Raw genomic sequence first — 27,804 nt, 5'->3', positions numbered from 1 at the left:
TTATGGGGCAACAATAATGAACGGTGCAGAGCACTATATGGCACAGCTATGGAGCAATAATGAATGGTGCAGAGCACTATATGGCACAGCTTTCTATGGTACAGCTATGGGGCAATAATGAACGGTGCAGAGCACTATATGGCACAGCTTTCTATGGTACAGCAATGGGGCAATAATGAACGGTGCAGAGCACTATATGGCACAGCTATGGGGCAATAATGAACGGTGCAGAGCACTATATGGCACAGCTTTCTATGGTACAGCTATGGGGCAATAATGCAAGGTGCAGAGCACCATATGGCACAGCTATGGGGCCATAATGAACGGCATGGAGCATCTATTTTTATTTTTGAAATTCACCGGTAGCTGCTGCATTTTCCACCCTAGGCTTATACTCGAGTCAATAAGTTTTCCCAGTTTTTTGTGGCAAAATTAGGGGGGTCGGCTTATACTCGGGTCGGCTTATACTCGAGTATATACGGTAAGTTAACACCATATAGAGAGAACACGTGATCTGTGGGACACATTTATAAACACAGCTCTTAGGAGGAGGGGGGCTGTCACGTGGGATCTGTCACCTCCTGCCTTCACCATCATTCTCCATGGACGTCGGACAAGTCACAGAAGAAAGAAACAGCTGGCTGGTAGCCATGATTCTACTTCATGAAAGAAATATGACTTCTATTCCATTTCAGAAATGATGAGGAACAAGCGCTGATAGGAACAAGTGGACAATCTGTTTGTAACTATTTTATCTATTTTTATGTTTTGCTACAATGTGGTTTTTCTGTGGACAATTCAATAAACCACTACATTTTTTATGAAAACATCATGACATTTTTTTCTTTAAGAGTAACGCACCTGGTGAATAGTCTTGATTAAATAAATGTGCGAAATAAGCATATTTAACAAAAATGTATCAATCCGCTTTGTAATTTTGGTATCTGTCTGAAGTTTGTGTCAGACTGTATTACATTGTTTGATAAATGCCTTAATAAAAAGTACTTGATGAAAAAAAGTATAGCACCATCTCTCCATGACATTTTTTCATCCAGTGGAAGTCAATCACTGGACAACCCCTTCAAAATGTTGCTACAATATATATATGTATATATATAGTTGTAATATATATTCTGTTTGATTTTTGATAACAGATGTTTATTGGGAGTTTTTCTTTATTGGTACTTTGACAGTAACTGATGTATTAACTTTGTCTATAAAATTATTTAAAAAGTGTGGCAGCTACTTTCCTTTGTGACTTCTCTCATGTACAACAAGATTTGATTTCTGGTTAAAACACTTCCCACATTCTAAACATGAATATGGCTTCTCACCTGTGTGAATTCTCTGATGTGTAACAAGATTAGATTTCTTTATAAAATATTTCCCACATTCTGAACATGAATAGGGCTTCTCCCCGGTGTGAGTTCTCTGATGTATAACTAATACTGATCTCTGCTTAAAACATTTCCCACATTCTGAGCATGCAAATGGTTTCTCCCCTGTGTGAGTTCTCAGATGTCTAACAAGATAAGATTTCACTTTAAAATATTTCCCACATTCTGGACATGAAAATGTCTTCTCCTGTGTGTGAGTCCTTTGATGTGTAACAAGATTTGATTTCTCTGTAAAATATTTCCCACATTCTGGACATGAAAATGGCTTCTCTCCTGTGTGAATTCTCTGATGTTTAAGGAAATCATATTTCCTTTTAAAACCTTTTTTGCATTCAGTACATGAAAATGGCTTCTCTACCGAGTCACTCCTATTTTGTTGAACAAGTCTTGAATTAATACCATAACATATTCCAAATTCTGAACATGAAATTGGCTTCTCCTCTCTGTGACCTCCTTCATCTTCACCATACCTTCCATTATTTTTATTTAGCTTAAAAGTATTTGATGAATCAGAAGATAGGACACATTGAGGTATATCTGGGATAATGGCATAGTCTTCATATGTATCCGGTATGATTCCATAATCATCTGCTTTAAAATCTGAAAATATTAAATATGCCTTGGAGCTCCTGGTACAGCCATCTGCCAGAAATAAAAACATGTTTAGTATTTTTCAATAACACTGCATTGGAAGTATATTTATTCAATTATGTTATTACGTAGAGTATTCTCTATGCTATTTGTAGGATAGGAAAATATGATTTACAACTGATTAGGATATAGACAGCAACATTAGGCTACAATTGACCACGGCTTACTCCTGATCTCTATCGTACTTCACCGACTGCTTAGGTACCACATGCCTAACTTTTGGATATCACCCAATTCAATCTTTTCACCATGTTGTACTCATAACCTGTAAACTTGGTCTTCAAATGCCAACAACTTTGTCTTCAGAGGAAAACCTGGTTTAAGTCGAAAAATGATACTTTCTGGTGATTTGATTTTCCCAAAACTCATGACAGCACCTAAGAAGTATCTGTTCTAACTTTAGACAGGGAGCCAAGATACACAAAGAGGCAACTCCCACTTCCTTATTTAATGCAGTTTCCAAGAAGTCAAATAGGAGTCACCCACATTTCTGGACCCATTTTTCTCATATTGCCTTGGCCAAAAAACATCATAGACAAGGAAAGATCCTGTCTACGGTGGCTGCATACTATAAGTAGCACCATCAATGCAAAATTGGTGGTACTAGAATTGTGGATTTGGATATGATTTCTAATAACATCGGGATGGATATCACCCCGGTGTTATTACATTGTGAATGTTGTTGGATTTATCAATTAGACTGTGTCTCTCCAAAGAGCATTAATGAAGATCTCCAATACATGGGGTTTTATAAATGTAAGTCACCTTGCAATATATATCAGTTTCACTGGTTGACCCTTTCCTCTCATGCTATGGAAATTTTGTCTCCTGCATTAATTTCTGGCAATCATCCATAATGTGATATATATTCTCTTTATGCATGTGTGTATTTTTCTATGTTCCGTATTCTGTGATTTACATATTGCCCTTGTCCCATTGTAGTTACGCCCCTTAAGATGTCCTTCATCTAATTATAACTTTCCATGTGTTCCAATTTGAAAGGCATGTAAAATACATATGACGACTTCTGGCATGTATTGTTTTCGTCCCTGTGGAGCGCATTATGTGTTCCAGGGCGGACGTTGACCGTCACTTCTGGTGAGCGGTGACAACTTCCAGTATGACTGCTTCCGCTGCCGTGGAGCGCTATATGCGTTCCAATATGACCGAGGTGTATTGATGCCGGGAGTGGGTGCCTATTCAGGTACACATGGACCTATACCCTTGATATCAGGTATGGTCACATATTGGATCAACTTAGGTATACCCATGTGCTGGATTAATTAATACTGTCTTCTCCAATCAAAACTCAGCCTCCCTTCACTGGCTTATGTATATATCTCACCAATTCTGTATCTTCACTATACTCCTGAGGAAGCCACCCAGTGTGGCGCAACATGTGTGGCGTGCTGCTCTCTCCCCTGTATTCCCATTACATGACTCTGTTGTGCCTCCCTCCTTTAATGTTACGTATTAGTATCTTGATTTGATTGGCATTACAGGTATCCACCCTGTGGGAAAGCTCACATATATTCTATTCATTTATTTTCATATTGTATTGTCTATCATTGTTGTATGGTTGTTATCATGCATTTTGCTGTCTTCTAGTTACATGTCATGATTATGGGTTAAGCAATGCATTTATATATACGGTATCTACTTTGTATTGCTATATGATTTTTTGTATTTCTTGTGGGAGATTGTTACATGTCCATTTATTATTATTATTATTATATGGACGTTACAGAGGTGGTTCAGCCTTTGTTTCCACCGCCCCCTTTATAAAATGGTTTTATACATTTTCACTTTGCACTGTCTCGCTCATATGCCCTTATTGACCTCCACACTCAGGCCCTTTGGTGCCTACTAATGCCGGTTTTCTCTGCTTTCTTGCATGTATCTACTTAGGCATTTGGCACTTTTGATCTATCTAATATTATTACTAAAGTGCTGCTCCAATTGTTTATATAAGTCATGGCAATGGCCTGCTCACAGATGATTCTGACAGCTGATACCCAGCTTGGTCTCAGCTTCTGCCTCGCACCTCCAACAATGGCTACCAGGAGATCAATGGATTCTGACTCATACCGCCAGGACACACCCTCCTCTCAGCTGAGAGTGCGCAGTATCACCCCATTCAAACAACCGCTGGCTTCTAGCAGCGCCACCCATGCTCCTGCCTCCTCTGACCCCGCTCAAACGCTGCTGCCGCCCCTCGGTAAGCTAAATTCAGACCCTCATTTTCACATTAATCATAGTCGGGAAGGATTTCCCGATCAATGCAGTATACATACGTCATGGTGATCGCCCGCTCACAGGGGGCTGTGTGCGGGAGATTGCCGACAGGTGTCAGCTGATTCTGACAGCTGACACCCAGCTCTCAATGCTAGGAGCTCTCTGTTTCTTTTTCCATTGAAGACTTTGCCTGGCTCCGGACCTCCATGCGAGACTCCTGATCTGTATTCCTACAATGTGGTGAGCTGACTCTCTTCACTTATTTCGACCTATAAAACTGTCCCATTAGCTAACCCCTTTAGTGAACACCTTAAAAAAAAAAAAGAAAAAAAACACGTGGCAAAAAATGATGCTTTATAATCATACCACAAAACAAAAAGTGGAATACAACGTGATAAAAAAGACGAATGTAAATAGAAATGGTATCTCTGAAACGTCATCTTGCCCCGCAAAAAACAAGCTCCCAAACAGCTTCATCAGCAAAAAAATAAAAAGAAGTTTTATCGCTCTCAAAATAAAGTGATGCAAAAATAATTTTTTCTATAAAATAGTTTTAGTTGTGTAAAAGCGCCAAAACATAAACAAAACAATATAAATCGGGTCTCGCTATAATCGTACTGACCCACAGAGTAAAACTGCCTAATCAATTTTACCACACACGGAACAGCCAAAAAGAAAAATATTCCTGCATTGTTGGTTTTTGTTTATTCTGCCTCCCAAAAATCGAAATAGAACGCGATCAAAAAATGTCATGAGCCCAAAAATGGTACCAATAAAAAACATCAACTCGTCCTACAAAAAAAAAGCCCTCATATGACACTGTCGGCAAAAGTAGGGAAAAATTATAGCTCTCAAAATATGGGGATGCAAAACTTGTTTTTGAAAAAAAAGCGTCTTTTAGTGTGTGACAGCAGCCAAACATTAAAGCCTGATGTAAATCTGGTATCGTTGTAATCGCACCAACCTGAAGAATAAAGCTGTCTAACCACTTATAAAGTATGAGGAATGGCGTTAAAAATAAATATACCAAATTCTTCACCTGCTGTTGATTTTTTATTTCTGCCTCTCAAAGACCGCAGTAAGGCTCAGCTCACATTTATCCTGAACCCCAGGAGAAAGATTCCCTATAATGAGGCAGATGGAGACACCGTGGACGCCATCTGACCTGGGCAGTGTCCGTCTTTTTATTACTAGGAGTTCATAAAAGTGCCATCGGCCACAGTATTGTGCACCTCTGAAAAAAAGGACACCTCTGAACAGAGGCCAGACAGAGCCCACAGTAACTCTGCTGTCTAATTATAGCGAGTGTCTTCCTCATCCTTTTCATCTGAAATACGTTACCTGAAGATTTAAAGGGAAACCCCAATTTGAATGCTCAGCGTAGAGCACTGGATAAATGTGATTCAAAATGTTTTGCAAAATGTTCCCAATAAAAACATCAACTTAAGCCACAAAAAAAGCAAGTCCCCACTCAGGTCTGTCATCTGTTAATGGAATAGGGGGCTTCCATGTTACTGGTAGCACAAAGGCTCTGGAAAAGCAAAATGGCTGTTGCCCACTAAAAGAAATTCAGCCAATTCTGTGCTCCCAAATTCAAATGTGCCCCATCCCTGCTGAGCCCCAGTATGCCAGGGATGGACAGGGAATTGTCTCCTGAGGTCATGCTGTGACGGATTTCTCCATCGAAGCAAAATTGGGGCTTCATCTTTCCTATCCTCGACAATTGGTGAGATTGTTCCAGTACTATTATCTTTTTCCAATTGATCTTACCCCTCTTTTTTCATTATATGATTGACTGCTAATATTAATGCAACCAAGGCACCTGTTTATCTGTATTGGCACTTGGTTAGTGCCATTGTTTGATGGCATTTTCTCTTTTAAACTAGGTTCCTTGGTTTAAGTGATAGGACACTGCACCACTGCCCGTGCCCTCACAGAAATATTTTGTACTTGTTAAATTACCTTACCAACAACTGAAATATATAGGAACTGGTTCTAAACCTTAGCATGGTAAAGGAAGCAGAAGTCAAGTGATCCAAGGAACCTGGCAAGCCCAGGGTAGGATTACAAGTGGGGCGATATGCCCGACAACTGTACCTGGTTAAAAAATTATTTAACATCAATCCCAATATTGTTGACATTTTATGTTGCAATAAGGACTGCTATGCAAAGATCTGAACCTTAACCCTTTCTGACATTTGTCATAATAATACATCCCTGTGCCCTGGGCCTATTTGACCAGGGACGGATTATTACATCATCACGATTCTGACAGCTGACACCCGGCACCAAGTGCCAGGAGCGATCACGCACCGCTCCTGGCACATTACCTCCCTAAATGCTGCGATCGAACGCGATAGCATTATGGAGCTGGCAGAGGAATAAAAGCCCCTCTGCCCTTGGATCGGAGACCCCGCGGCATGACGCGGGGTCCCGATTGTAGCCATGGTGACCCGATGTCATCATGATGACATCCGGGTCACCAGACCTAGGAAAGTTGCTTGATCGTGCGCACTGCATGATCAACAACTTTTTCTGTCAGTGCAGCTGCTGCATCCCCATGCTGTACAAGCAATCAGTCAGCAAAAAATGATAGTCCCATAGTGGGACAAAGTAAAAAAAATATTTTTTTAAAAAAAAATCAAAAATAATAATAAAAAAATCATAAGATATTGTATTCAGAAGTAAATATTTGTGGGCTTGCACAGGGTTTCTGTGTAAATCTCTGAAATACGTGATTCAGACGGAACCCCTGGAGGAAGATTCCCTATAATGAGGCAGATGGAGGCGTTGTTGATGCTGTAGTATCTGTGATCCTGCAGTGTCCGTCTTTTTAGGATTGCATAAAAGTGCCGTCATCCACAGTTTTGTGCACTTCTGAAAAGAAGGACACTGCTGAACAGAGGCCAGACAGAGTTCAGAGTAACTCTGCTGCCTCATTATAGTGAATGGATCCCTCGGGGGTTTCATCTGAATCACGTCACTCAGAGATTTAGATGAAAACCCCAAAGTAAGTGCTCAGCGTAGAGATCCAGATAAATGTGATCCCAAACGCTATGTAAAATGTTCACAGTAAAAGCTTCAACTCAATCCACAAAAAAAGCAAGTCCCCACTCAGATCTGTCATCTGTTAACGGAAATATAGGGGCTTCCACATTACTGGAAGTACAAATGCTCTGGAAAAGTGAAATGGCTCTTCACCCGCCAAAAGAAATTCAGCAAATTCTCCGTTCCCTAATCCAAATGCTCCCTCCCTTCTGAGCCCCACAGTGTGCTTAAACCACATATAGTGTCCATAATGTCCATGTTTGGCATTTCTGAAGTGATGAGTGCCCACCTAACTTACAAGTGCATGCCTCCAGAAGCACGGGCTTTGCATAACGTACTGGTCACTATAGCGTACTGGTCACTACAATGGCTGTTTGCAATTTTCACTCCACAACATTCATTGCCGTTTGTTTCTGGAAAATACCCATGAAGTCAAAATCGTCACTACACCTGTAGATAAATTCCCCAAGGGGTATAATTTAAAAAATGGGGTCACTTGAAGGGGGGATGTTTAATCTTCTAGCAATTAGGGGCGCTCTATATGGAGTCTGCAAAATGTTATAGGAAAATCCGCTCCAAGAGGGAAATAGCACTCCTATCCTCCTGAGTCTCTCCGTATGGCTAAGTAGTCCTGTTCAGCCACATATGGGTATTGCCATGTTCAGTAGATAATGTGGGACCAATTTTTGTGCCATTTTTACCCACTTCTTGTGTGAAAATGTAAAATCTGGGGCTCAAACAACATTTTGTTGGTAAAAATATAGTTATTTTTTCTTCACTGCCCAATGGTATAAAATTCTGTAGCACACCCGTGGTGTCAATATGATCACTGCACCCCTAGATGAATTCATTGAGAGGTGTAGTTTGCAAAATGGGGTCACTTAATGGGGGTTCTGCTGTGTTGGCACCTCATAGGCTCTCCTAATGGGTCATGGCACCTGCAAACCATAACAGTAAAATCTGGTGCTGTTTGCCTTCTGAGCTTTGCACTGTGCCAGAAAAATATTTACCGATTACATGTAGGGTATTGGCGCACCCCGGAAAAAATGGACCTTAGTTTGTTGTAAAAAAAATTTCCAATTACCCTTTAGAAAAATTAAAAACTTGGGGCTATAACAACATTGTAATTATTGTTATTCTTTCTTCACTGCTCAATGGTATAAAATTCTGTGGGGCACATGTAGTGTCAATATGATCACTGCACCCCTAGATGAATTGATTGGGGAGTGTAGGTGGTTTCTGTTATTCTGGCACCTCAAGGGCTCTGCCAATGTGACATGGACTCAAACCATTGCAGCCAAATCTGAACTCCAATATGGCGCCCTCTTCTCTTCTGAGCTTTTCACTGTGCCTCAAAAGTAGTATTCCCCCACATATGGGGTATCGGTTTACTCAGGAGAAATTTCACAACAAATTGAATGGTGCAATTTCTTGAGGGGTCTAGTTTCCAAAATGGGGTCACTTGTGGGGGTTTCCACTGTTTAGGCACATCTCTCCTAATGGGATATGATGTCCGCTAAGGATTCCAGGAAATTTTACATTCAAAAAGTCCCTTATATTTGCTATGCGGTCTGGCCTGTTGGTTAATATTAGGTCCAGCAGTGCCCCCCTTCTTGTTGGGTCCTGAACCAGTTGTGAAAGGTAATTGTCTCTCATAGTTTTCAGACACCGATTACCTTTACTGGAACTGCAGGTTTCTATTCCCCAATCTATTTCAGGGTAGTTGAAGTCCCCCATAATAATGACTTCTCCTTGAGTCGCAGCTTCATCTATTTGCTTTACGAGGATATTCTCCACTGCTTCCATTATTTTTGGAGATTTATAACAAACCCCTATCAGTAATTTATTATTTTTTCCCCCTCCCCTTATCTCCACCCACAGGGACTCTACATTTTCATTAAATTCACCTATATTATCACGCAGGATGATTTTACAAACAGACACACCCCTCCCCCTCGCTTATCTGTACGGTCATTTCTGAACAGGCTATAGCCCTGCAAGTTAACAGCCCAGTCATGGCTCTCATCCAGCCATGTTTCAGATATCCCCACCATGTCATAATTATGCTCCAACAACATTAATTCTAATTCCTCCATTTTGTTGGCGAGGCTTCTGGCATTAGTATACATACACTTTATGTATCTCTCTGTACCTCTGTGCTTTCTTAAATTATTAATTGTTCTATCCCCACCCCCCATGCCACCCCCACTTTCTTAATTTTTGCCCAGGTCACTATCAGCACTATCTTCCCCTCCTATAAAATGAATACCCTCCCCCCCAATCCCTAGTTTAAACACTCTTCCAACCTTCTAGCCATTTTCTCCCCCAGCACAGCTGCACCCTCCCCATTGAGGTGCAGCCCATCCCTAGCGTAGAACCTGTAGCCAACTGAGAAGTCGGCCCAGTTCTGCAGGAACCCAAACCCCTCCTTCCTACACCAATTCTTGAGTCACTTATTAACCTCCCTAATCTGTTGCCTCTCTGGCATGGCATGTGGTATAGGCAGTATTTTGGAAAATACCGCCTTGGAGGTCCTTGCTTTCAGCTTGCAGCCTAATTCCCTGAAATCATCTTTAAGGACCTTCCAACTACCTCTAACTTTGTCATTTGTGCCAATGTGCACCATGACCGCTGGGTCCTCACCAGCCCCTCCCAGTAATCTGTCCACCCGATCAGCTATGTGTCGGACTCAAGTGCCAGGTAGGCAGCACACCGTTCGACGATCCCTGTCTTTGTGACAGATTGCCCTATCTGTTCCCCTAATAATTGAGTCCCCCACTACCAGCACCTCTCTGGCCTGCCCTGCTCTCCTACTTACCTCCTTACTGGAGCAGACACTCCTCCGGCTTTCAGAGGACATGCCTTGCTGCAGCAGTACTGGCACCCCCCTCATTTGCCAACTTAGCAAACTTATTGGGGTGTGCCAGATCAGGACTTGTCTCCCTGGCACTCTTCCCTCTACCCGGCCTTCTAACTGTCACCCAGCTTGCTGCCTCACTTTCCTGCAGCTCCATCCCACCATCGCCCCCTCATCTATCCCATTGAGCATCTGCTCAGTGTTGCCAGCTGCACATTTAGATCAAGAATCTGGACTTACAAATGCACAACGTGCTCACATCTCGCACATCCGGCTGATCAAGGATTGCATACATGTGGCAAGATGTGCACTGGATGGCATTAACAATAGTGGAGCACATTTCCTAATGGGGATTGCACCAGACAGAAATGTTAAATAAAAAATAAATGCAAAGTATTAATAAAATACAGATAGCAATTCAGTAATTCCTCCCTCGGAAACTCCCTGAATCCAAAGTCACTGAATCCCAAGTCACACACTTACCGCCGTTCGCACTTAAGCTCCGGTCACAGTCAGCTTGTTCACACTCGCTAAGCTGAAGATTTAAAGACATTTTTTTTTCCCTCAGCAGCAATCCACCTTGCTGTTCAATGCACTTCCAAAAAAAGATGCCTTATAATTATTCCACACATTGTAGTAAAATTAAATTATCAACTGACAAATATATTATGGTATTAGGCCGTTCTGTTGAGGCAGCCTTCTCCATAGGTTCATGTTTGAGTATGCCTGTCACCAATCTTTTTTCTTTATAAGTTCAGTGTAGAGCATCCTCAAAGGATGGAGCCACCGACTCCTTCTTACACCATTAAGCCAGTGAACCTTAAAACAGCAGATGCAAAGATGTCACTCACTAAGTCGCGACTGCTCTGTGGAGAATCAGTGCAAAGGCTAGACTAGAGAGCAGAAGAAACGGGGGCAAGATGAGTATTTTTTTTTTTATTGTCGGTCAATTGTACCACGAATGATCATAGGGTAAAGGGGGCCGACAGAACCATCTCACCATGTATAGGGTGGCTGTGAGGGCCATCATATCATAGGCTGAGGGCTGTGAGGACCTCATGTGATGTATGAGGAGCTGTGAGAACCAACACTATGTGTGAGGGACTATGAATGGTGTGCTGTGAAGACTGTCATGCCATGTCTGGAGGTTGTGAAGAATATAATGCTGTGTAGGGGGTTGTGATGATCCTCATACTAGCTCTGGAGAACATCATACAGTCTGTGGGGGATTATAAGAGCCATCATTCTGTGTGGGAGGCTTTGTGGAGGGGCTGTGATGATCATAATACCGTGTGTGAGGGGCTGTGAGAACCTTCATAGCGTGTGGTGGAAGGGGTCATGAGGACCTTCATAGTGTGTGTCGGGGGTTGTGAGTACCATCATAGCATGTGTGGGGGGCTGGGAGAACCATCATAGTATGTGAATGTGGGGGAAGCTGTAAAAACAGTCATCGTCTGTGGGGGGTGTATGGGGCCTCATACAGTATGGCGGCTGTGAATGTGAGGGGGATGTGCAAAGCCCCACATGTGTCAGGCTCATCATAATATGTTGGGGGGCTGTGGAAGCATCATACGGTCGTATTGTCTCATGTACAGCACCATGGAATCGATGGTGCTCTATAAATAAATAATAATACTGCGTGTGTGGAAATCACACTATGTGGGGGAGCTGGTGAGGTACAGTGGCTTCATAAAAGAAGCATAGGTGTTATAAACACATAACATACTTAATTCTGCCCAATATTAAGTGATACAGTTATCAGTAATATACATTTTTATATTAATATTGAGCAGAATTAATTTCATTCATTCTCTCAAGTGGATGAAGTGGTGAAAAACAAAAGTAATTCTGTTATTTTTTGGATTTTATTTATACAGTGCTTATTGTGTGGTAAAAATGACCTGGTAACATGATTCTTCAGGTCAGTATGATTACAGTTACAGTGATACAAAACTTATATCTTTTTTTTCTATTTTAGTGATGCAAAAAAAATATTAGAACTTTAAGGCTGTGTGCACATGTAGCAGATTTTTTGCGGTTTTTTTGCTATAAAACCGCAAAAAAAAAAATGCTCACATTAAGCATCCTATTTAATAGAATGCAATCCGCATTTTTTGTGCACATGCTGCATTTTTTTCCTGAGCGGAATCGCATTCCAGAAAAAACGCAGCATGTTCATTCAATTTGCAGAATCGCGGGGATTCTGCACACCTAGGAATGCATTGATCTGCTTACTTCCCGTATGAGGCTATGCCCACCATGCGGGAAGTAAGCAGATCATGTGCGGTTGGTACCCAGGGTGGAGGAGAGGAGACTCTCCTCCACGGACTGGGCACCATATAATTGTTAAAAAAAAAAAAAAAGAATTAAAATAAAAAATCGTGATCTACTCACCTTCGATGGCCCCCGGAGTCTTCCTGCCTCTCAACGGTGCACGCGGCCGCTTCCGTTCCTATAGATGCTTTGTGTGAACGACCTGCGATGACGTCACGGTCACGTGACGGCGACTTCATCGAAGGTCCTACACACAGCATCTATAGGAACGGAAGCCGCTGAGGAGATCGGCTGTCTGCGGAAGGTGAGAATAACGTGAAGGTTAGATAGAATGTTAAAATTATTTTTAACATTCTATCTTTTACTATTGATGCGGCATAGGCTGCATCAATATTAAAAAGTTGGTCACACTTGTTAAGCACTATGTTTGACAAGTGTGACCAACCTGTCAATCAGTTTTCCAAGCAATGCTACAGATCACTTGGAAAACGCTAGCATTCTGCAAGCTAATTATGCTTGCAAAACACTATTTTTTAGCGGGAATATGCATGCCAATTCCGCATGCGATATACCCACGGCAGGAGCTGCAGAATTGCCGCGGAAATTCTGCAACGTGTGCACTTAGCCTAAAAAAAGTTTTTTACTGTTCTGTCCTTGGAGCTGCATGAGGGTGTGGGGAGATGACAGTTTTAAGGATACCAATTAGTGGTACATTTGTCCTTTTGATCCCTTTTTATTGCGCTTTGTTTAGAGAGTTGCGCCAACAGAATAAAACACAAGTCTGGTGTTCTTTTCTATTTACTAAATATTTTTCTTTTACTAGCAGATTCTGCACAATTTAATTAGTTTAATATTTCTATACACCGGATTTTTATATTTCGGGTCCTCTTCTTGAAGCAGGTCCAGAAACTGAACCTGATTTGTTTTCTGGCAGATGTTGGCTGTCTTATTCAGCCATCATGTGCCTCAAGCAGCCGGGGGTCGAGTCCAGCTCCGCCAGCAGCTGTTATCCTGTTAAATCTTGAGGTCAATCTTGGATAGTGGCATCCACAATGAGTGGTCAAGGGGGCATGCCGTTCTAAACTGAGACTGTTCTAATTTATCTACAGATTGTTTCCTACAACTCCTTTGCTATGTCCAAAGACTTCAGTTACCGCTTGCTGTTCCTTGCTCTTGCTATTTTGGCCACTGGATTCCAGCAGTGCTACATCATTATAGCAACAAATCCTGACCCAGCTCTATACATGAGGAGCCTGATGTAATATAATAATATTTATTTTTATATAGCACTAACATATTCCGCAGCGCTTTACAGACATTATCATCGATGCCCCCGATGGGGCTCACCATCTAAATTCCCTATTAGTATGTCTTTGGAATGTGGGAGGAAACCAGAGTGCCCGGAGGAAACCCACGCAAACACGGAGAGAACATACAAACTCTTTGCAGATGTTGTCCTTGGTGGGATTTGAACCCAGGACTAGAGCGCTGCAAGGCTGCAGTGCTAACCACTGAGCCACTGTACATTTACGACTTACAACGGGAAGGAATTAAAAAGTAAAAGTGGTAAAAGCTTGAGGTTTTATTACGTGGTTTACATATTTTTGTGCCATAATATACAGAATTGTACCAGTGAGTGAGTAGAATTTAGTGTGTATTACTCACCTGTGTGGTTATCTGTAGGAATCTCCTCTTTACACCGCTCATCACCCCTCACATATATCTCTGTAGTATTAATATGGGGCTGATCTTCACCCTGAAACAAATAATGGAAAAGTCACAGACAGATGAAGAAGTCACATCTATGATCAGCTCTAATCCGGCTCCACCATTTTCATTACACAAGTATAAAACATATAATACTGGTGGATAGAACAAGACTGAGCACAAGACCTTCACGGCCATCTACACATCATAGGGGAGATCTCACGACAACTTCTCTCCATCTACCTGATGATCCTGAGGAACATTGGGATCTTCTTGTTTACAGTCCTGTGGAAGAAGAGGACGGGGACATCTCTCTGGTGTTGTCCTCTTACTGGATAGAACTGGAGGAAACAAATACAGGGTCTGAACTGATTCTTTACATACAGATAATTATAGGCCGTGTGTATTTAGTCCTGTCTATTACCTGGTGATGTGAGGGGCTGGGGAACCTCCATCATAACGTCCTTGTACAGATCTTTGTGTCCTTCTAGATACTCCCACTCCTCCATGGAGAAATAGACGGTGACATCCTGACACCTTACAGCAACCTGACACATACAATGATACCATCATCCCCACCTATCCTTTCATAGCGTTACTGTATAATGTCCCAGCATTCCCAGCAGTGTCACCTCTCCAGTCAGTAGCTCAATCATCTTGTAGGTGAGGTTTAGGATCCTTTGGTCATTGATGTCCTCATGTATCAGGGGGTGAGGTGGAGACCCTGTGATTGGGCTCAGGGGTCTTCTCCATTCCTCCGACACAGGGTCCTCACAGCACTCACTAGAGGTCTTCTTTACTACTGTGTAATCCTGGTTATGGAGAGACACATTAATAATTTTCACTACAGACTTTTCCAGAGTCCTCACCTCTCCAGTTCTGTCCATCTGTTATTCCCATAGATAAGAATGATGTAATGTGACGTCATCAGAATCTCTCACCTCTCCAGTAAGCCGGAAGAGGATCTCTAGGGTGAGATGTAATATCCTCTCCGCCATCTTGTCCCTGTCCCTATCCATCCTTGATGGGTCAGCCAAGAAAATTCTCTTATAAAGAAGATCTCCACTGAGTTAATACGATATTATAGGGACCTGAATGGGAAAAAGACGAGCCGATGTAATGTAATAAAGCATCCCATGTAATACATTTGTTGCTTTTGGAACGGAGTATGTGAAATCTTTGCTTGTCGCCCTTCTGGGCATTTCATCCGAGTCTTCTGTAGGGTTGAGTGCATTTACCCCTCACTTCCAGATGCCAATCACAGCTCCACATCTTCTGAGACTGCTAGATTAGCTGCTGAGTTGTAATTTGTTTTATTATTATGTTTCCTCCTATTATAGACATACTGTCTATAATAGGAGGAAACATAATAATAAATCAAATTACAACTCAGCAGCTGATCTAGCAGTCTCAGAAGATGTGGAGCTGAGGACTAAGAACACAGAGAGTGTTCTAAACGCGTTTAGCAGTTCATGGTTGTTCTTTACCAATAATCTGTTGGTCATCTGTAAGCAGCTTTCTAATTTTAAAATGTTGAAATGTTCTTAATTTTAATTCCGGAGCTGGATTCCTCTTTTTTCTTCATACAAACGGTATGTAGAACCGCAGAGAAGTTTCCCCAGGAGATGTGTGCGCTTCTCTCTATCTCTATACATCGTCTATGGGACAACGGAGAACTGAGCGCGTGTCACAAGGGTGTCACATCCCCCTGGGAGTCCTGGAGTTAGAAGATCACAAGTAATGAATTGCAGGTATTCTTTAAAGATGGTGTGATTCTTTTCCTATTTATATGGATTTCCTTTCCTTCAATGCTGAAGGGGTTAAGGACTCTTTCCATGCTGGCTGGGAACATTTAGCTGTGGTGCACACAGCTGTTGCTGCTGTTAATCACCTCAGTGTTCCCCAACTTCGGTCCTCAAGAGCCACCCACTGGTCATGTTTTCAGCATTTCCTTAGTATTGCACAGGTGATAATTGCATCACCTGCACAGGCAATAATTCCATCACCTGTGCAATACTAAGGAAAAATGATAACAACTTACGGGTAATTTGATTTTCCAGAACCATGACAGCACCGCACATGAGAGATGGCATCCGCCCCCAGGAACAGGAAACCTGCAGCAGAGATAAAAGAATGGGGCGGCCACTCTCTCCTCAGTTTGTTTCAGAGTATGGAAGATGACCGCTTTGTTAGTACACATTCATGTATCATATTTACATTGTATAGCTGTATATTAGCTCTTATCTATATGTTCAAAAGTATGTATATATATATATTATCTATTTATTTATTTATATACATTACAGGTAGTCCTCGACTTAAGTCATTGATCCGTTCTTACACGGCGTCATGAACCGAATTTCGATGTAAGTCGGACCATACATTCATACAGTACTGTACCATAATAACAGTACAGTACTGCAAACACTTAGCCTATCCAAACACCTATCCTAACACAGTACCCTACATAATTAGGGTGTTATGGCGTGCAGGAGACTCGTTTTCCTCGTGTAACCGGGTACAGTGTACAGTACTGGACTCTATTGCATGTAGTTCGACTTACGACACAAACCGTGTAAGTCGGAACGAGGCATCGTATAAAGCGTTGTAACCACGAAACGATGTAACTCGAGACCGTTGTAACCCGAGGACTAACTGTAATATATATATATATTTATTTATTTATTTATTTATTTTTGTGAATCACACAACCATCACCAAGATAGGGCGGGAATTAATGCGGTGCTGTCATTGTTCTGGAAAATCAAATTACCCGTAAGTAATTATCATTTTTTCCCTTCACCATGACAGCACCGCACATGAGAGGAAGAAATAGAAGACTCCTTAGGGTGGGACAACAGCAGATAACACCTTTCTCTCGAAAGACAAGTTTGAAAGACCTAAGTCTAGCCTATAATGACGGAAGAAGGTAGAGGGTGAGGACCATACTGCCGCACTACAAATCTGCTCCACCGAGGCGTTTGCCCTTTCCACCCAGGATGTGGCAATAGCACGCGTGGAGTGGGCCGTAACACCCTGTGGGGGAATTTGGCCAGAAGAGGAATACGAAAGTGAAATAGCTGTACGCAACCACCGTGCAATAGTTGCCTTTGAGGCCTTTTTTCCCCTGTTTGTCCCCTGGAAGGTGACAAAAAGGGCTGATGACAGACGCCAAGATTTTGTGGCTTCTATGTATTGAAGCAGGCAGCGTCTGACATCAAGACAATGGAAGGTTTGCTCTCCCTGGGATTTTGGTTGAGGACAAAATGAGGGTAAGATAATTTCCTGGTCCCTATGAAATTTAGAATTGACCTTTGGTAGGAATGCCGGGTCAGTTTTGATAATTACTCTGTCATCCTGGAAGGTAGTGTAAGGGGGGTTCACTGAAATAGCCTGCAGCTCGCAAGTACGGCGGGCTGAAGTTAGAGCAACCAGGAGGACAGTTTTAAGGGTCAAAGATTTTATTGAAATAGAATCAAGAGGCTCAAAGGGGGAAACAGTTAGAGCATTTAAAACTAAATTTAGATCCCAGGGAGCCACCTTGGGAGATAATTTTGAGGGTCTAGATTAGTGTTGAGCGATACCGTCCGATACTTGAAAGTATCGGTATCGGAAAGTATCGGCCGATACCGGCAAAGTATCGGATCCAATCCGATACCGATACCCGATACCAATACAAGTCAATGGGACTCAGGTATCGGACGGTATTCCTGATGGTTCCCAGGGTCTGAAGGAGAGGAAACTCTCCTTCAGGCCCTGGGATCCATATTAATGTGTAAAAGAAAGAATTAAAATAAAAAATATTGCTATACTCACCTGTCCGACGCAGCCGGGACCTCAGCGAGGGAACCGGCAGCGTTGTTTGTTTAAAATTCGCGCTTTTACTTGGTTACGTGAGGTCCCGGCTTGTGATTGGTCACGGCGCCATGTTGCCGGGACGCGGACCAATCACAGCAAGCCGTGACGAAATTACGTCACGGCTTGCTGTGATTGGTCCGCGTCCCGGCAACATGGCCGCCATTAACCAATCACAAGCCGTGACGTCACGGGAGGCTGGACACGCGCGCTTTTCAAAATACGCGCATGTCCAGCCTCCCGTGACGTCCCGGCTTGTGATTGGTTAATGGCGGCCATGTTGCCGGGACGTCACTGGAGGCTGGACACGCGCGCTTTTCAAAATACGCGCATGTCCAGCCTCCCGTGACGTCACGGCTTGTGATTGGTTAATGGCGCGAAATTTAAACAAACAACGCTGCCGGTTCCCTCGCTGAGGTCCCGGCTGCGTCGGACAGGTGAGTATAGCGATATTTTTTATTTTAATTCTCTTTTTTACACATTATTACATTAATGTTGTTGCGATACCCGATACCCGATACCACAAAAGTATCGGATCTCGGTATCGGAAATTCCGATACAGCAAGTATCGGCCGATACCCGATACTTGCAGTATCGGAATGCTCAACACTAGTCTAGATGTAAAGGAGGCTCGGATGAACCTATAGACCCAAGGGTGGTCAGCAAGTTTGTGATCAAACAGCGCACCCAGGGCGGAGACATGCACCTTCAGGGTGCTAGTAGATAGCCCTCTCTCCAACCCTTTTTGGAGAAATTCTAAAATTTCTTTTACCGGGACTTCTTGGCTTGTCTGGGACAACTGTCGCCCCGAGAATTCCAAGAATTTTTGCCAAATTTTTTGATATTTTTCTGAGGTGACTTTTTTCCTGCTAGCGAGCAATGTGGTCATTAAAGGGTTCGAGAATCCTTTTGCCAGTAGAAGTCCCCTCTCAAGTTCCAGGCGGTGAGATGTAGCCTGTGTACTTGAGGGTGTTGAACTGGTCCCTGGTGTAGGAGATCCGATGTATCTGGAAGGATCCACGGGTCCGAGATAGACATGCGTCTGAGCCATGTGAACCATGCCCTTCTCGGCCAAAAGGGAGCTATGAGTATTACTCGTGCCTTGTCTTCCCGAATTTTCCTGAGGACTGTCGGGATTAATGGTACTGGGGGAAATGCGTATGCTAGATGGAAGTTCCACTGGTATAGAAACGCGTCTACCCCTTCCGGTTGTTCTCTTGGGTTTAGAGAATAGAACTTCTTCACTTTCCGATTTTGTTTTGTGGCGAATAAGTCTATTTCTGGAACGTCCCAGTTGGCACATATTTCCCCAAAGACTTCCTGGCTCAGGGCCCATTCCCCTTGATGTAACGGGTGACGGCTTAGGAAGTTGGCAACTTGATTCTCTGATCCTCTTAAGTATGTTCCGGTTAGAGAGAGAAGGTTGCTTTCGGCCCACAAGAAAAGTTCTTTGGCTTCTGCCATCAGGGATGGTGATCTTGTACCCCCTTGGCGATTTATATAAGCTATTGTTGTGTTGTTGTCGGATAACACCACCACATGCCTTCCTTGTATTCTTTCTCCCATTTGAAGAAACGCTTGTCTCACCGCTGACAGTTCTTTTAGATTGGAAGACGCTGTTGTCATTGAGGGCTCCCATTGACCTTGTAGGACCTGATCCTCCACATGCGCTCCCCATCCCCATGCGCTCGCATCGGTGGTGAGGACTACTGGATTTTGTAATGACCATGGTACCCCTTTGCTCAGATTTTCTGGTTTTAACCACCATTTTAGTGAGTCTTGGACCCTTGGAGACAGGAGAATCTTCCGATTCAGATTGCAAGGATTTCTTGCTTGCTCGGCTAGTACCTGCCATTGCAACTCTCTCGTGTGGCTTTGGGCCCACCATGTTGCTGGAATTGTCGCCGTTAGAACTCCCAGGAGCGACATTGCATTCCGTAGAGAGATAGACCGTTGCAGCTGAAAAAGTTGTATCTTCTGTTGGATAGACTGTATTTTCCTCTGTGGGAGGATACACTCCTGTTTGATGGAATCTAGTAGGATCCCGAGGAATTCTTGAGACTGTGTTGGGACAAGTCTTGATTTCTTCAGATTTATCATCCACCCTAATTTCGTTAACACGTCTAGAACTGTTGTGACTGCTTTCTCGCAATCTTCTTTGCTGTTTGCTATCACCAAGAAATCATCCAAATAAGGCACCAGTAATATGCCTTCTTTTCTGATGAAGGACGCCACTTCGGAAATAATTTTGGTAAATACACGGGGTGCTATGGCTACCCCAAATGGAAGACATTGATACTGTAGGTGGGTAGGAGTTTTTCCGAGGTTTACTAGCAGTCTGAGATATTGCTGATGTTGGATTGCGATTGGCACATGGTAGTAAGCGTCTGTAAGATCGATTACTGCCATATAACAGTTTGGGCTGAGCACTTTTATCGCCGTCCTTAAAGTCTCCATCTTGAATTTCTCTATTTGAATGTAACGATTTAAGGACCTCAAGTTGAATATCACTCTCAACGAGCCGTCCGGTTTTGGCGTTAGGAACAGGGTGCTGTAGAACCCCTTCCCTATTTCCTGATGAGGAACCTTTACTAATACCTCTTTTTGTATGAGGAGATGAACTTCTCTTTCCAGCGTGGCCTGATTTTTTTCTGCCACTTGGGTCATTGTCACACGATTTGGTGGGAGGTTGGAGAATTTGAGTTTCAGACCTTCTGATAATAGGTTGGTTATCCACTGGGAAGCCGGCAGTGCCGCCCAGTGGTGGACAAACCATCGGAGTCTTCCCCCCACCGGAATCCTGGCGTCATTGGTGTTTGGGATCAGACTTAGGGGGAGGCTTGTTGAAAAGGAATCCCTTTTCTTTTCGATCTCTCCAAGGTCTGCCCCGGCCAGACCTGTCATCTGAACGGCCGCGGGTCCCCCTGTATCCAAATCCCCGAAAGGACGAACGGGAAGTCTCCCATCGGCGTCTAGGAAAGGAAGGAGGTGGAAATCGTTTCTTTTTGTCAGACGCTTTTTCAAGAATCTCGTCCAGAGCTTTACCGAAAAGATATTGCCCTTCACAGGGTACTCCACAGAGTTTGACTTTTGACTGGAAGTCAGCCGCCCAATTCTTCAGCCATAATGCTCTATGCCCAGAGTTGGATAAAGCACAAGCACGTGCGGCCCCTCTGACAGAATCAATTGATGCATCTGCCAGGAATTTTGCGGCACCTTGCAGGGAGGGCAATGCCTCCAGTAGTCTTTCTCGTGGGCACTTATTTTTGATTTGGTCACTTAACTCCTCCAGCCACTTGACCATAGCACGTGCCGTGCAAGTGGCCGCAACCCCGGGTTTAAATGACCATGTTGATGCCTCCCAAGCTGATTTTAGAAAGGCATCTGCCTTCTTGTCAAGGGGGTCTTTTAGGGCACCCATATCCTCAAAAGGCAATGCTACCCCTTTAGAGGTGCTGGCTATGGCGGCGTCTAATTTAGGAGCCTTTTCCCATTTTTCACATACCGCTTCATCAAAGGGGTACTTGCGTTTTAAGGCTTGAGGAATGGAGATCTTCTTATTGGGCTTTTTCCATTCTTTCTTAATTAGATTAAGTATATTATCATGGAAGGGAAAGACCTTTCGCTTCTTCCCCTCCAAGTTACTGAACATGCTATCCTGAACTGACGCGGCTCCTTTGGGGTTTCCACCCCCATAGTTGCTCTGACTAGTTTGAGCAATTTTCCAATATCCTCTGACTGGAAATACGGGTGGCCATACTCCTCATCCGAGGAGTCTAAGTCTGAGGCATCAGAGGGGGTTAACACTCCCGGCTCATCCCCTGAATCTATGTCCGACCCTTGTTCACTTTCTGGGGGAAGGGGGTTTTCTTTAGCCGTATGATGTTTCAGCTGTTCTTTGACTGTGGATTTAACTTCTTCCCGTATTATTGTCCTAATGTTCTGTAATAAGGACGGTGATTCTTTTGCAACTGTTTTATCTATACAGGCCCGGCAGATTCTTTTGGTATATAGCTTAGGGAGTGTCACCTTACATAGTGGACAAGCCCTATTCTTTTGTTTGGAGGTGGCTTTCCTTCCCTAAAAAGACACAGTATATAGGGTATCAGTGTGTGTGTTCTTGCCTTACAAAGGCACTCACCCCTCCAGGACCCTGGATACCGCTGTAGCTTGCGCCTCCTCAGACATTCTGGGTGCAGGCATCTCCGGATCCATCGCTGGTTCGGTCATTCTAGCAGGCAAACTGCGTGCTGTAGAGGACCAGCGGCTAATCGGTTGCTCCCTGCATATAGAAGGAGCGGTGTGCGCGCCTCTGGAACAGCTTCCGCCCGGAAGTGTCCAGCACACCGGCTCCTTCGGCATGTGACGTCACTTCCGGCGCGACCGGAAGTCGTCATCCTTCACTTCGGCGGCCAGCGTCAGTGAAGGACACGCCCCCTGCCCCGGACCTGCCTCCTGCCCAGAGCGGTCGCCGGGGAGTCCAGCGAGGGGAAAAAAGGCGCGGTACAGCAGCTCCTTCACCCGGACAGCACCGCACGCAGTGCCGCCGAGCATGGCTGGTCCCCCCCCGCGGACCTCGGCCTCCGGACCGGAATCAGAGGGTATTCCCTCCGGAGGTATGAGCTCTGCCACAGGAGTCCACCTGCAGGAACAGGAAACCAAACTGAGGAGAGAGTGGCCGCCCCATTCTTTTATCTCTGCTGCAGGTTTCCTGTTCCTGGGGGCGGATGCCATCTCTCATGTGCGGTGCTGTCATGGTGAAGGGAAAATCCTGAAAACATGACCTATTGGTGGCTCTTGAGGACCGGACTTTGGCGCCAAGATCGCCGACCACGTGGCCAATCCCACGCTGGAGTCGGGTCGGGTTTCACGAAACCCGACTTTGCCAAAAGTCGGCGACTTTTAAAAATCAACGATCCGTTTCGCTCAACCCTATTCATGGATATTGGATCCTTACCAGCCTGAAATACCAGTCCCAGTAGTCTGCTTTACGCTGGCTTGTTAACATATATAGGGGAACGCCACGCTATTTTTTTAAATTATTATTATTTTTTTTTTATTAAAAAGGAGGGGACCTCTCTCAGTGCTTTCCTCCACTTTCTGTGTCATGTACATCTGGCTGTGTCTCAAGATTCACCGTTATGTAAATTAGTGTTGGTTTATTATTTTATGCTTATTACAGGAGATCGAGGGCGTCGCAGGAATTAGGAGTACAATAAAGATGGGAAAACTGTGTGGTGTTTTATTTCATCAAAATACTTTATTCTGGCTGTCTTTATTTAACCTATAACAACTATAGGATTAGTAATGGATAGGTGTCTTATTGACGCTTCTCCATTACTAAGCCGGGCTTGATGTCACCTTATAATACAAAGGTGACATCAACCCTACAACTATTACCCCACTTGCCACCACTACAGAGCAAGTGGGAAGAGTGAGGCTAAGGCCGGAGACACACTGGTGCGAGAGACGGCCGAGTCTCGCTGGTTAAAAGCAAGCTGTGGCACCTGCATTCCGGAGCTGAGCGTGCAGCTCCATGTATTGCTATGGAGCCGCACGCTCCGCTCCGGAATGCAGGTGCCACAGCTTGCTTTTAACCAGCGAGACTCGGCCGTCTCTCGCACCAGTGTGTCTCCAGCCTAAGTGCTGGAATTGGTGCATCTTAGAGATGCACCATTTCTGAGGCAGCTATGAGTTGTTTGTAATGAGGGGGGGGGGCAATATTAATAACCTAGGAAGGGACCATGGATATCAGCCCACAGCTGTGTGCATAGCCTTTGCTGGTTATTAATTATGGGGGAACCCCACGTTATTTTTTGTGGGGTCCCCCTATTTTAATAGCCAGTAAAGACTAAATATACAGCTGTGGGCTGATATTAATAGCCTGGGAAGCTCCATGGGATTAACCCCTTCCCAGGTTATAAACATCGGCCCCCAGTCACTGGTTTTCCCTCTGCTGCTTTAAAAAAAAAAAAAAAAAATAAGATACTTTTTCAAATGGCCAAAATCAACTGTCTGTCCACATTGATATCAGTTCTGATGTCCAGAACGCATTTGAGCCAGGCTGGAGGGACCTGTGTTTGATGCAGGGCATCACTATCTGTGTAGTCTTAGTGTGAGATCAGTGGCCCAAAGTAATTTCACCCCTTAAAAACACCAGTTACTTATTCAAATGGCCAAAATTGACTGTTTGCCCACTTTGATGCCAGTTCTGATGCCCAAAACGCATTTGGGAAAGGCTGGAGAGGCCTGGTTTTGATGTGGAGCTCCCTGTTCTATATGCCTGCACTGTGATATCAGTGGCCCAAAGTCATTTAACCCTTTCATTAACTCCCTTTGGTGCCCACTTTCATGCCCATTTTTATAGTTTTTGTAGCTGTTTTTAAGTGTATTCACATCAGGGCACCTCGCTGCATTGCATGTTATTATTGTGATGATTATTTTTTGTTGTCAAACCTATAAAAAACAGAAAAGAAAAAATTGCTGAATAAGTAACTGATCGAATAAGAAACCAACTTCAGCCTCGTTAATGGAGATGGGATTTCATGAAATCCCATCCATTATGCTGTAACATCTGGACGCTGCGGATGTACGTAGCGTCCAACCCGCAGCGTTTACTGACTGTGTGCACATACCCTATTTGCAAACAGGAAATCAATGTTTTTTCCTTCCCAGAAGCCAACTTTCAATTAGCTTTATTTAAAGTGACAAAAACAAAGGATGCAATGAAAAAATGCATCAAAAACGCAGATGACCTGCAAGTGACCTCAGATGCAGATTTGGTGGAGATTTTACCTGCATCAAATCCTGAGCCATTCCTGACCGTGTGCACATATAAGAAGACTATAAGGGAATCTGTCCCCAAAGAAGGAATAAGCCTCATTAATAATTTACATGTTCCCAGAACCTTCTATTAAATACGATTCATAAACATCTGACATACGGCGACATCAGCGGGAAATACCAGAAGCTCCGGCTCCAGAGGAGAAGAAACAGCCGTCAGTAAGTTATATGGGAGCGAGGAAAGAAATGTCACCAGAATTTAGGAGGTTACTGCCCCCTGCCCCCGCCCAGTAATGGGGAATCTCCAGCACCTACCTCCACCTGCAGAGCCGCACTCCACATATATGGCTGTTCTGTGCGCACAGGACCTGGGATGAGGTCACAGGAGGGGAGGAGTCAGGGGTCACATGATCAGGGGCCTCAGTGTATGCAGGACTCTGCTGTGCTGGTTGTCATGGTGCTGGTGCTGGATGAGGGGAAGTTTCTGTGTGGGGTCAGGAGGGGTTTACAGGGTGGATGTAGCAGAGCCGTGTGTGTACGAGGCGTACGGAGCTGAGCCATGTGTGTACGAGGTGTACGGGTGTACGGAGCGGAGCTATGTGTGTACGAGGTGTACGGAGCGGAGCTATGTGTGTACGAGGTGTACGGAGCAGAGCCGTGTGTGTACGAGGCGTACGGAGCGGAGCTATGTGTGTACGAGGCGTACGGAGCTGAGCCATGTGTGTACGAGGTGTACGGAGCTGAGCCGTGTGTGTACGAGGTGTACGGAGCCGAGCCGTGAGTGTACGAGGCGTACGGAGCTGAGCCGTGTGTGTACGAGGTGTACGGAGCTGAGCCGTGTGTGTACGAGGCATAGGGAGCTGAGCAGTCTGTATCACATGTATGGAGAGGAACCATGTGGGTACCAAGTGTGCAGAGCAGAGACGTGTGTGTACGAGGTGTACGGAGCGGAGCCGTGTGTGTGTACAAGGTGTACGGAGCGGAGCCGTCCGTGTGTGTACAGAGCGGAGCCATGTGTGTACAAGGTGTACGGAGCGGAGCCATGTGGTGTACGAGGCGTACAGAGCGGAGCCGTGTGTGTACGAGGCGTACGGAGCGGAGCCGTGTGTGTGTAAGAGGCGTACGGAGCGGAGCCGTGTGTGTACGAGGCATGCGGAGCCGAGCCGTGTGTGTACGAGGCATACGGAGCCGAGCCGTGTGTGTACGAGGCATACGGAGCCGAGCAGTGTGTGTACGAGGTGTACGGAGCAGAGCAAAGTCTGTATCACATGTATGGAGAGGAACCGTGTGGGTACCAAGTGTACGGAGCAGAGCCGTGTGTGTACAAGGTGTACGGAGCGGAGCCGTGTGTGTACCAGGTGTACGGAGTGGAGCCGTGTGTGTACGAGGTGAATGGAGCGGAGCCGTGTGTGTATGAGGTGTACGGAGCAGAGCAAAGTCTATATCACATGTATGGAGAGGAACCGTGTGGCCACCAACTGTACAGAGCAGAGACCTGTGTATGATGCATTTTCTTTACCGTCTTGTATGTAGCAGTGTTATGTATGACAAATATGTCTAAAGTAAAGTTGTCCGCAGGGTCAAAATGGCTTCCTTCACAGATGTGACACAATCCATTCCGTCTGAGAGATTCCAGAGGAACCACGGTCTTTTTCCTTTAACCCCTGTACAGTACAGGGATGTGGACTTAAAAGGCTCCACTGCATTGCTTCCATGGAAGAGCTGCTATACGTAGGAGCCAATCAGAGGAAAGGGAATAGTTGGGTAGCCAGGTCAAAATCATGAGGTCGGTGTAGAGAAAAAAACTCAAAGATTGAGAATAGTCAAATACCAATCTGAGGTCAAAGTCAGGAATGTCCACTGGGAGAATAGCAAGATAAGCTACACAGAAGCAGGTCAGACTATACAGGTGCTTCTCACAAAATTAGAATATCATCAAAAAGCTAATTTACTTCAGCTCTTCAATACAAAAAGTGAAACTCATATATTATACTAGATGGTGGCCTGATTCTAACGTATCGGGTATTCTACAATATGTAGGTAGTATATAGCACAGGCCATGTACTATATTGCACAGTCACGTAGTATATAACACAATCGACGTAGTATATAACATAGCTACGTAGTGTATAACACAGTGCACGTAGTATATAGCGCAGCCACGTAGTATATAACACAGCCACGTAGTGTATTGCACAGCTATGTAGTATATTGTACAGCCACGTAGTATAGTGCAGTCAAATAGTATATTGCACAGCCACGTAGTATATAACACAGAGCACGTAGTATATTGCACAGCCCACGTAGTATATTGCACAGTCACGTATATTGCACAGTCACGTAGTATATTGCACAGCCACATAGTATATTGCACAGCTACGTAGTATATTGCAGCCACGTAGTATATTGCACAGCCACGTAGTATATTGCACAGCCCACGTAGTATATTGCACCGTCACGTTGTATATTGCACAGCCACGTAATATATTGCACAGCCACGTAGTACATAACACAGAGCACGTAGTATATTGTACAGCCCACATAGTATATTGCACAGTCACGTATATTGCACAGTCACGTAGTATATTGCACAGCCACGTAGTATATTGCACAGCTACATAGTATATTGCACAGCCACGTAGTATATAACAGAGACGTAGTATATAACACCGCGCATGGAGTATATAACACAGGTTACGTAGTATAAAGCACAGCTATTTAGTATATTGCCCAGCTACATAGTGTATAGCACAGAGATGTAGTATATATAACAGAGCCCATGCAGTATGTAACACAGCCCACGTAGTATATAGCAATGTGGGCACTATATGCGTGGTTAAAAAAGACTTAAAATAAAAAAATGAACATATACTCACCTTCCGAAGGCCCCTTGAAGTCCTGGCGCCTGTGTGCGGTGCACGCGGCAGCATCCGGTCCCAGAGTTGGTATGAGCGCAGGACCTGTGATGACGTCACGGTCAAATGACCGTGACGTCAT

At 44.2% G+C, this 27,804-nt stretch overlaps 1 protein-coding gene across 3 annotated transcripts; it reads right to left on the bottom strand.

Moving 5' to 3' along the window:
- Positions 1–212: 212 nt before the first annotated feature.
- Positions 213–25,205, bottom strand: LOC143767402 (oocyte zinc finger protein XlCOF8.4-like). Of its 3 annotated transcripts, none has more exons than XM_077255719.1 (7): positions 25,123–25,205; positions 15,111–15,260; positions 14,802–14,981; positions 14,594–14,717; positions 14,413–14,510; positions 14,128–14,218; positions 213–2,039 (listed from the first exon to the last, which is right to left on the bottom strand). In XM_077255719.1, the coding sequence occupies exons 2-7, from the start codon at positions 15,186–15,188 to the stop codon at positions 1,243–1,245; spliced, it is 1,368 nt and encodes a 455-aa protein (XP_077111834.1). In that variant the 5' UTR covers positions 15,189–15,260; positions 25,123–25,205; the 3' UTR covers positions 213–1,242. The 3 variants fall into 3 exon arrangements, with proteins under 3 accessions (XP_077111834.1, XP_077111832.1, XP_077111833.1); XM_077255717.1 differs by having other exon boundaries at positions 24,968–25,126; XM_077255718.1 differs by having other exon boundaries at positions 24,989–25,125.
- Between the last annotated feature and the right edge of the window lie 2,599 nt (positions 25,206–27,804).

This window comes from Ranitomeya variabilis, chromosome 4 (genome assembly GCF_051348905.1).
Source record: "Ranitomeya variabilis isolate aRanVar5 chromosome 4, aRanVar5.hap1, whole genome shotgun sequence".
Taxonomy (NCBI): domain Eukaryota; kingdom Metazoa; phylum Chordata; class Amphibia; order Anura; family Dendrobatidae; genus Ranitomeya; species Ranitomeya variabilis.
The sequence above is the reverse complement of the archived record's forward strand: the minus strand, read 5'-3'. Positions and strand labels throughout refer to the sequence as shown.

Coding starts and splice junctions, on each gene's coding strand:
- LOC143767402 (XM_077255719.1), bottom strand. CDS start 15,188: ATGGATAGGGACAGGGACAAGATGGCGGAGAGGATATTACATCTCACC. Junction 14,718..14,801: donor TTGAGCTACTGACTGGAGAG/GTGACACTGCTG, acceptor TGTATGTGTCAG/GTTGCTGTAAGGTGTCAGGA. Junction 2,040..14,127: donor TCCTACAGATAACCACACAG/GTGAGTAATACA, acceptor TATTTCTGGCAG/ATGGCTGTACCAGGAGCTCC.